At 38.3% G+C, this 11,023-nt stretch overlaps 1 protein-coding gene across 1 annotated transcript; it reads right to left on the bottom strand.

Annotated features, from left to right (window-relative positions):
* Positions 1–4,651: 4,651 nt before the first annotated feature.
* On the bottom strand, positions 4,652–10,563 carry agr1 (anterior gradient 1). The gene is made up of 8 exons (XM_079169596.1): positions 10,469–10,563; positions 9,745–9,861; positions 9,445–9,508; positions 9,071–9,123; positions 8,270–8,346; positions 7,752–7,815; positions 6,180–6,263; positions 4,652–5,051 (listed from the first exon to the last, which is right to left on the bottom strand). Exons 2-8 carry the CDS (start codon positions 9,836–9,838, stop codon positions 5,002–5,004), a joined length of 486 nt encoding a protein of 161 aa, XP_079025722.1. The 5' UTR covers positions 9,839–9,861; positions 10,469–10,563; the 3' UTR covers positions 4,652–5,001.
* Between the last annotated feature and the right edge of the window lie 460 nt (positions 10,564–11,023).

The following is an 11,023-nucleotide window of genomic DNA, read 5'->3' on the forward strand; positions in this document are numbered from 1 at the left end:
CTTTGTAAGGCATAGATAGTCCCCACTTTAGATGAGGTCTCACAAAATACTTTACTGATTAGTAACTACCTGAATTAATCATCAATTGCAGTGTTAATACGCGTTTATAAAGCATATATTAACATAGTCCCTAACCATTAGTGCATATCTAAATCACATATATAAATTTATGAATAATGTACATCTAAATAAGTTATTAATAATTTACTTACACTTTATAAATTGTTTTTAATCACCTACAACTCCTTAATAATTAGTTTGTAATATCTTTAATACTTAATTTACAAATGAAGAATCCATCATTTATAAAGTATGAAAACGCAATCACGAAACACTAAATAGATTATTTACTTATTAATCAAGAATAAAACATTTATAACTGTTGTTATACATTATATACTAATGAGTGTTAATGCAGGAATAATGCTTTATAAATGATGAATTAAGTGTTTACTCATGCTTAACTAATGCTTCATAGTGTGTAGTTATTATAAAGTGTTACTGATTATTGTTATAAAGCACTATGAATATTTATAAAAATGCCCTGATAGGTAAACAACTTGTAGAAGGTTGTGACGCATGGCCTGTTTTCACTGCTGTAAATAATAATAAAGAATACTTGAGAAAATAGGGAAATGCATGGGAAGCGACTGCCAAACAATGTAGTTTGAACTCAGATGAATGCTGCCTGGCACAGAGAGAGAGAGGAGCATAATGAGCTGCAGTGGGACAGACGGCAGCCGATTGAGGCCTGAGGTACCCACAATCAGATCAACAATAAACAGCATTTTCTGACAAGTGAAAATAAGTTTGTTTCACTTTACTTCACAGGCAGGAACACTTTAACGAGTTGTGATTTTGAAACTATCCATAATCAGAGGAAAAAGCAAAGTTGTCCATGTTAGGATGATTCGTGGAGTGAAGGAAACAAGCAAGTACAGCCCCAGTGGCATGTATGCTTTATGCAGTGTGTTTATACACAGTTTGGTTGCAAATAATCAACGATTTAATTGAAGGTTGCAGTGCTTTCTTCTTTAAAAAAAAACAAAAACATTTGAATTATTATTTTTTTTCTATGGATGTATTTGAAAATGCAGTTCATTTTTGATTTGTTGCTTCATGAAAAACAAAATGTTAATTGGGAGCCTTGGGAGTCTTAATCCTTATTGTGTTGCACCAAAAGTGTCAACAGAAAATATGAGATAATAACTCCTGCGTTCTCTCCGTGCTGTGGCCTTCGTCTGGGAACATCAAATTGAAATGTCTTAATACGTGCTAAACTAACGAGTATGAAATCAATTTAAAATGCCATAGCACAGGGGATACTTTCTTTTGTTGTCACCTATATAGAATAATCGAGAGCAAATCTATAAGTATATGATCTGAACCAACTCTACTTTTGAGTTTTCAAAATCAGCTAACAAGACTGCTCCCCACGGTGTAAATTAATTGACTCAACATTCACACAAGTCGGCTGGTAATTGCTAAACCATCTCTTTGGCACCGCGTTCACACTGATACATTGTAATTTACTTTGAGGCGATGCTAAGTGTCGCTGCGTGTGTGAGAGGAGTGTAGATAGGCTAAGTATAGAGAAGGAAGTGTCAAAAGGAGACAAAGATTGAGCTTATCTGTGAGTTCAGGCCTTCCTTTGTCAGAGCAGCTCCTTTCTGATGAAGGCTCTTTGAACCTGACGGAATAATTAAAAAGGAGAGGGGGATGAAACGCTGACATTTGCATTTTGACCTTTTTGATTTACGTGGCGAAAATTGCTCCCCGTTTCTTCCAGAACACATTATAATATCAGTCCGCCCTTGTATATGTGTGTGAAGCGTGTGTGTATAACTATGCGTTTGTGCTTAAGAGTGCATATGCGTTGGCGTACGTAATGGTTCTATATATGCATACAGGCAGTGTGTATTTATGAGTGTGTGGGAAAGAATAAAAGAATAGATTCATGGCATATTACCCAGCCCATCTCTTCATTAAGGAGCTGTTTTCCAGTAAGCGGGCTCTATTTGAATAGCTAAATTGTCCAAGCAGTGTGCAAACGAGCACTAATAGCCCCATGCCCTTGTCACAGGCGGACCCAAAGTCAAACTGAAGAACCTTGTACCTGAGTGTGTGCGTGTGTGTGTGTGTGTGTGTGTGTGTGTGTGTGTGTGTGTGTGTTTGGCAGCATGTAACAGTATTTCTGTAAATGCAAGGGTTCCTGCTTCGTGTCCACCTTGGTGTGTCTACTTTTAGAAAAGTAGTTAAAAGGACAACTTTTGCACACTAACCTCAGCCCCATGATGATGATGATGATGATGATGATGATGATGATGGTGGTGATGATGGTGGTGATGAACTATGGCCGTGACTTCCGGTTGTCCCTGCAAGAGTTAGAGGTGTGCTAGGCTTCCTCCCTGTTCTTGCAAATAAATGATACGGGAACTGATCCCGTCACATCTGCAACGGGTTAATATCAGGCTGCTAATCCAAGAAATAGTCGGACACACAAGAGGAGCCAGCACCCTCAACGTCCGGCCTCAGTTTCAGCTGAGCTTCTTACATGGAATACAGTATCTTAGTAGACTGTGTATCTCCTGAATAGTACTAGGCAATGCTTATAAGACAAACTCACTTAATCTGTTACCTTTTTATACCATCGACATTGTTACAATCTTTCATAGTTCAGAATTAACCAATATTAACAAAGCACAGAGAATATCAGATTACAAAAACACGCAGTGGGAGAGCGACTTAAATCTCTGCCACGGCAGACATTACTACACTGTACCTTTATGTAGCTATTAGCCGCTACATTAATGCTCTGAATGTCGTAGAGAGAGCCTTTAGGTTCCCACATTGTTAGCCCCTTGTTCTCTAACGCTTTCATTCCCTTGTACCTATTGGTAGGCCGTGTACTGAATGGTGCACCACTAGTAAAAATCACGACACTGTAAATTGGAAAGAATCGAAAGAAGAAAATGAGACTTTGAGACTTGCAGTGTAGGTGTGGAACAACCTTGTCTTTTAGGGGGACATTTAAACATGATGAAATGTGTTTTGTCTGCATGGAATACAGAAATATGGTTTCACAGTACGTGTTGTGTTCACATCCGCTATATTACATTTCTTTTTAGGAAGGTTGTCTCGGTAGTTTCTTGTAAATAACAATTTTTTTCTGTTTTATTTCAACTAACACCCAATGATTAGTATTTGTTGTCATTAATGGTAGACATGCTTTATATACCTGAAGCAAAATATGACAGTTTCTTGGAGGCATGAAGTGCTGGAAATGATTTTGGAAGCAGAATTTCTTTCACAGAGCACGGAAACAGCACTGCAATGAGCCAGACAGGGAATTGTCAGGCCAAGGATATAGGAACGTCTGAGTAGAAAACACATTTGTTATGAAACCAGGAGTGTAAGCCTATGAAACCCATTTCTTGTGAAAAACATCAGCGGGGAAATAGTTAGAAAATCTCAAGAGTTTCTGACGAATCATCTGGGGTCCAAATGAAAGACAGAAAACTGAAAAACATTGGGAAAAAAAGCAGGCACACAAGGAAAAAGGGGGGAAAATGCAACGGAAGTGTGAATAATTTAATCATTCCTCAGTGATCAGTTCCTTCAGTAGATGTTAAGGAAACTAATATTAAGGAATGAAACTTACTGACCCATTTTAAATGCTCTCTGTTTTCTGCTTTTCTTGTTTTTCTGGGTTAAAAGGATGCATCTTATTAGTTCTAATAAGGGTTTGAGTTTGCAGAACAGTCACCGCTGCTGATATATGTCTGCACCACTCGGTGTACTTTTTCTTTCAAAAGGTGGAGGCACAAGAATGCTCAACACAGTGCAGCCATAACAATTAAAAACAGCTCATTAATCCTAGCTATGACGGCAGAAAAACGACATCTGGGCTATTTGTGGCGTTGCAGCACGGTCTCATTCTGTCGAGGCCTGAGCTGTTGAGAAATGGTATTTTTGCAGTTGTCAGGGGAGGACCATTTAGCGGGAGAAACAGAGATGCAGCCCACATGCACGTCTTTGGAGAATTGTCTAGAAACTACGGATCAATAAGCACCACACGTGCAGCAAGGTAATCGCAGACGAGCTTCAAGAAGTGACGAACACACCGGAGAATACATTAAACTTACGTGCACTGAAAGGAAGATAAACTCTAGACAATGCAAGATGACAGAGTTGTATGTAATAACATACAGTAGCCTATATAACTTGTGCTAACGCTCTAATTGCAAACTGCATACAACTCATATAATCAAACATAAAGTGTAATCTAATTCGCATTGACAATAGTACAAATATGATTTCAGTGAAAGAGGTCATTGGACCTTGTACATCTATATTATACTGCCCCTTAGTGGTGGAAACATGCCACCATGTTGGAGGTTTTTCACTCAGTATCCACTGAGATCGTCGTTTACATTATTTCAGTGTTGTTCACTTTAAAAATAAAATATTCAGTTCAACAACACAGCATTTTTGTTGATGGAAGTCCACAGAGTTCTTCAGAAAGCCTACACCCAGACTCTCTGTGGTAGCACTCACTTTCACTAAATATACCTGTAGCTTATCTCCTTTATGTTTTAAATAGATCCGTTTCTTAATTAAATGTAAATAAAAATGGACAACTGACAGCTGATAAAAGAACAGCAGAGGAAGAGTTTAATTTTGCTTAGTAAGCGTATGTCCCAAAATGACTCATCCTTTAAAAGCTCTAAGTACAATACTACCATGCTTTTTTTAAAATTAAAACATATATTTGAATTTAAATTGAACTTAACAATTATGAGTTATTAAGTTATCCTGCATGCAAGCTTCAACAGCACCAGGATACTATCGGCACAATTACTATGGCGTACAACAAAATGGACACTTTACTGTCTAATGACTTATTTTGGTTTTATTGAGTCAAAATGTCAGTCTGAACACTGAGCAGGCGCTGCAGCATGACTCGGGGTGGAGAGAAGTCCGATGTCAGATTGAACCGTGTTAGAGTTCAGCCTTCAACATTAGTTTGGCTTTCTTCATGTTTTTGGCCACTGTTGAAAGAGAAGAGACAAATTAGAATATGCAACATAAGTCGTTTCTCTTTGCTGATAAAAGGCTCATTGCAAAAATGCCCCATCAAAATAAAATAAAAAAAAACACTTTAGACATGAGCTGTGTTTGATAGTACAACTGGCCATAGCAATGTCAATCTGTGGGTCCACCACTTTTGTCCAGACTGAAATATCTCACCAACAGTTGCCATGTGATCTGGTACCTCTATTTATGGTCCCCAGAGGATGCATCTTATTGACATTGATGATTCCTTGGGTTTATCTCTAGCACCGCCAGCAGGTCAAAGTTTTCACTTTTATAGTAAGATATCTCAACTTCTGCTCGATGGATTGAGACTGAATTTGGATCAGATATTCATGGTCCCCAGAGGGTGAATCGCAATTATTTTAAAAGGTTACGGTTCAACGTAAGAACTTGTGATGAACTCGCAACAAAACACAAAAATTTGACATGAGATGTTTTAGTCTTGAAACTTCAGAGCTTAGAATAAGTATCAAAGCATACTGGAGGATCTGTAACAAACATGTCTCTTGTATCTGAATTTAACTGCAAATAGGATAGAATTGCCAATTAAGACAAAGAAGACATATACTTGAATTCTGTTAACCAGCCCTTGTATAGTCAGTGCTATGAAGACAATCACACTTACCTTGAAATATAGTTTTTGCAGTGCTTTACAAAACACATCGCTGCTTGCAGCTTTACTTCAAAATGTGTTTTCAAAGCGCCCCTCTGTGTTGCCAGTACAGTGTTGAGTCCATCTCTTTTGTCTTTTACATTTTGGCAAAATCACATTTAATGCATGATGTAAAATAGTTTTTGAGTGATTTTGTCCCTATTTCTTTCATTAATGATCATCATCTCTATAAAAGTGCCCTACCTTTTGTTTCTAGAAATTAAACTTCATTCTGCAAATTGGACATGGATGTCTTGAAAATTACACAAACTCTCTAAAAGCAGTTAGAGCAGAGAAGCTGCAAGATTTCTCCCAACTCACTGTCCAAATATAGAGGGAGGAAGATGAGGGTTAAAAACAGTCTGTCTTCACGCTACCGACAGGTGACACCCCCCCCCCCCATCATCAGAGAGAGTGGACAGTCACTCACAGAGTTTCATGTCATCCGGCCCGTAGGTGTAGAGGTGGGTCGGGTAATTTCCTACAATTCCAGTGCGCACAGTTTTGGATGGATCTGCAGAAAGACATGTCACACACATAGACGGCTGAGGATCAACATGATCTGATGATTGCAATAAGTGTTGGGCTGCTCACTTTGGTAATACCGAGTGATTCTGTAACAGCCGTTAAGAGCAACTAGCAGTGAAAATATGAAATGGCAAGAAGAGGGAGGGCAAGCGGTGATGGTTAAAAAGATAAAGTGAGGACATGTGAAAGAGAAGCGAACAGATGGCAGGTGTCAGTTTCATCCAGGAGCCATGGGGTGACATCTCAGCCAAATAAGTGGTTATTTTGGACTTGGTGGGAAAAATAGAATCTCCCATCCTAGTTCACCCAACACTCCCCACACATTATTATGAATACACTACTACTGAGTCTGTTAGCCTGTATTCCTTTCCTTCTCATCCGTGCTATACAGGACTGTCTCAGAAAATTAGAATATTGTGATAAAGTTCTTTATTTTGTGTAATGCAATTAAAAAAACAAAAATGTCATGCATTCTGGATTCATTACAAATCAACTGAAATATTGCAAGCCTTTTATTCTTTTAATATTGCTGATTATGGCTTACAGCTTAAGAAAACTCAAATATCCTATCTCTAAATATTAGAATATCATGAAAAAGTATACTAGTAGGGTATTCAACTAATCACTTGAATCGTCTAATTAACTCGAAACACCTGCAAGGGTTTCCTGAGCCTTGAAAAACACTCAGCTTGGTTCAGTAAACTAAATCACACGTATGGGGATTATCACAATATTCTAATTTTCTGAGACAGTCCTGTATATACTAAAAAGACTTAAAATCTTCTGTGAGTATTTTCAAATACATTCTTGTTTAACTCATAAGATGGGAGAGTGATACATTAAAGGGGAAACTGATATTTTCAATTGATTATCCTATTAAATTAAATATTGCTTAAATCAATTTTAAATCACGATAAATGGGGTAGGAGTGGGAATCATTACAGGACCCACGATACGATTTGATCCCAATACTTGAGCCACGATTTTATCTTATTGCGGCTTTAAACATTTTGTGATATGCTGAGTACAGCAATAATGCAATGCAATTTATTACCCTTTTCACCTGCAAATTATGCAGTTTGCAAACATTTGTGTTATCCAATATAGATAACGTTTTCACTCGATTCATGTGACTTTAATCCTTTTAATTGCAGTAAAAATGGGTTTGCCATTCAAGCAGACGGACTGACTAAAAACTTGTGATAAATGTTGCATCATGCACCTGACAAATCACCTGTTAGTATCACAGTCTACATTATCCAATCCCACTGACAAAGAAAAAGCACTATGAAGTGAACCGAAAAAGCAATTGTTACCAAAACGTTTCATTTGTATCTGCAAGATGAATTATTTATATGATAAAAGATGAATTCTTGGCATCTGTGTATCTATAACATTTTGCCACCTAAAACATTGCGTTACTATGTTGTATCGATTTTTTCCTCCACCCCTAATAAATAGTGTAAGTATTTACCAACAAAGAGGATTCTGGGAACATATTTGCCATCGGGGGCTATATTTTCATCCGTGGTCTCCAGCTGTAAAAAGCACAATTAGTCAATTTCTAGCACTAAAAAGTGGACATAAAGTATTTGGCAGATGGTTACTTCGAGATGCTGTTCATCTTTGCACATAAATATCAATTATGCCTGAGGTTGATACAGTGTCCACGATTCACCGTGAGATATTTGACTTGTATCGTATATTGTATTGTATTGTATTGTATGGTATTGTATATACCAATTTAAGTAGTGCTTACAATCCAAAAATACAATACAAAAAATAATATGCTTCAACCAAAAGAAGGGACCTAAATACTAGTTGAAACATCGCCTCGTTGTACTGGGCTACAGGAACTCCATCATGTCCATCACATTACCTCTTTATATCAGTCACTCAGTCAGCATTTTTCACCACTTGCTGCAATTTGTACATGTGTGCACGGTTTTACGCTAACGAAAACATTTCCTCATATGTGCCCAATGGACTTACCAAAAGGTTGACCATGACGAAATCCTTCTCCGCCATTTTCTGGATGGACTTATCAGCAGCAAATGCCTTCTTCAGCGCTGTTGAAAGAATTCTGTTTAGCTTGGATTTGTGATGAGAAAACAGGACTGGCTTTAAAGTCACCTATATAGAAATACTTTATGTACTGTATAATTAATGTGGTTGCAACAACCCACCGATAGAGATTAAAAAAAGAAACGTGTGTGCAAGGAATTGTAAATGTGTTCAACCATTTTTCAGTTAACATATATCATGTTCATAAACCTCTGGTCACTTTTTGACAGACGGGCAAGTTAGGAACAATTTTGCGGGCGGGACCTACAAAGTACGCACGTCTAGTTTTCTTGCCAGAGATTATGCATCGTAACAGGCTGTGCCCAACTTAAACCGTCCTCAAGTAAGTATATTTGAGTCTGGAACCAAACTATATATGAGAAACACACTGGTATGTTCCGGCATTCAAAGGCAGGCTGTCAAATATTCTGCTTTATTCCTCAAACCTGACAAAAGTAAAAGCCAGATTTCTCCCTGTAGGTGGCCTTTATTGTTTATGAGTTCAGAAATGCCAGCGGAGACTTCCATTGAGCTTACTTCCTGAAAACCAGCTGTGTGATTGATGGGTATGACCTGTTTGGTTGGCTAGGTATTATTGAGGAATGCACCCATTGTGTTCCCCGTGAAACCAAGCCCAGGTCTGTGTTAGAGGGACAATGCGGGGTATGTCAGCCTATATTATTATATTCAATATTATTCCGCTTTGACAAACCAGAGTGACGGCAGTACCTTGGCTGTGCGGGCAGTTGTCTTGATGACGGATAACCATCAGAGGCTTCTTACTGTGAGAGCAAAACCACAGAGAAACGACTCAACACATTCCTCAACACAATGAGCATGATGGGTGTGGATGCGGTATTACACAACAGGATCCCTGAGATATCGAAGTCCCAAGGACATATTTCAAAAGAATAATGACAAATAAATCATTTTATGCTTTTATTTTGCTTCATGCCATTAGTAATAGATCAGATGGTCTTCTGCATTATACATTGTTTTAACCCAAATGTGAACCAGTGAGTCATACAGGAAAATATGTCAAAAGTCCCTCTCAAACAGAATCAATGAATATTCAAGGCTGCTATCAATGTGTAGAGTCTTACCGTTTGACCATCTCCGACAGGCCATCTTCATAACTTTTGACCCAACGAATGTTATTCCCCCATCCTGCAGAACAACACAGCGAAAAAAAAGCCCAAACTAATAAATATGGCACAATACCTCCTCGTTCCTATATATATTAACTGAATCACTTCCCTGACAAGCTCAGTTCAAATTCAAAACTTTATTTGTTTGCGTCGTGTGACTCAAACCCAAGCTCACAGCTTTACATTCAGTGAGTCAATGACTCTTGAGATGGAAGTTAAAGCTGTACAAACTTTAAAAAAAGGAGGATCACCCACCTCTGGACAAGGACTGAGGCGTCTCTTTCTTTTTCAGTTTAGCAGCACTTGCACAGATACCAAGGAACAAAGCAAACACGACCAAGCGAAACATCTCTACCCCGTCCTTTGAGAGATCTGCAATGACAGTTGGAAATTAGATAAGAGGGAAATTCAGCGAGCTGCTGCAATTAGAAAGACAATGTTAGACCCACTGCAATCACAGGGTTTACTAACAGCACACTTTTCTCATCATCGTGTCCTCATAATCCATTCTTATATCTTACGAAAAAGTTACTCATTTTCCGTGCGTTCTCCTACCAAAATCAACCAAACCTGTTTAATTTCTGCAGTTCACGTTTTCCTTGGCCAACTCACCAAACAAGTTTAACAAAGCTGGTATTCAAACGGTGGAACAGCAGCAACCGTGGAAATAGTTAACAAATAATTCCTAGACGCTGTCTTTATGTAAAATCGTTCTCATTAAAAGCTCCAGCTGTTACCACGTTATGATCATTATGGCCATGTTTGTGAGCTGTTATTATACACATATTCATTTTTGTAATGAAAATAAAAACAATGATAAAAGCTGATACATTACTGTGACTTAAAAAACACATTTGTGTCAAAAAGCAGGATTAAACAATCTCTAATTATAGGCCTCTATCGTCTATAAAAACATTATGTTCATTTCTACAGAAAAAGTTATTCCTAATTCAAGTGTTTCTGACCCTGAATGTCTTACCTTGACAACACGAAGCAACCAGCGCCTGTACCTATCCTTCGATATAGTGAGTGTTCTCTTTTGTCAGGTGTGTTTTCTACTAAGTGAACTCACCAAACAGGTAGATCAGAGCAGTGTGCTCTAAAGAAAGGAAACCACTCACTGAATCACACACACTGTTTGAATTAGAACTGAGATACAGAGTGATACAGACTGATTGATACGAAGCGGGCAATCTTCGAAAACCACCTTGTTAATTCTGTCTCACACTGGGGGAATGTTTGATGTTATAGGAAAGGGGACCGGTGTGGTGTGCGATCAAATCGTACTAGCAACAAACCATGAGAGGGCTCAGCAATACGCTGTATGTGGCACACCTCTTAGGCCTACCTGAGACATCTCTTTAACTCAAACTATTGGTCTACTCTGATTGCTGACCTTAACGCCTAATGGCAGTCTTCTTAAGGGGTTCATAAAAACATGTGGGCCTACACATGCATTCGTGGGCTTTTAAAGGAGGTTCAGCTCAAAAGGGCAGACTCAGTTTTACAGAAACAACAACATTTTCTCATTCCC

The sequence above is a fragment of the Pholis gunnellus genome, assembly GCF_910591455.1.
Source record: "Pholis gunnellus genome assembly, chromosome: 12".
NCBI classification, from domain to species: Eukaryota; Metazoa; Chordata; class Actinopteri; order Perciformes; family Pholidae; genus Pholis; species Pholis gunnellus.

Excerpts from the sequence above, each read along its gene's own strand:
- agr1 (XM_079169596.1), bottom strand. The coding sequence starts at position 9,838 with ATGTTTCGCTTGGTCGTGTTTGCTTTGTTCCTTGGTATCTGTGCAAGT. Across the intron at positions 6,264-7,751 it reads TCCCAGAATCCTCTTTGTTG|ATCCATCCAAAACTGTGCGC; the intron begins GTAAATACTTAC and ends GTCTTTCTGCAG. Across the intron at positions 5,052-6,179 it reads GCCGGATGACATGAAACTCT|TGGCCAAAAACATGAAGAAA; the intron begins GTGAGTGACTGT and ends CTCTTTCAACAG.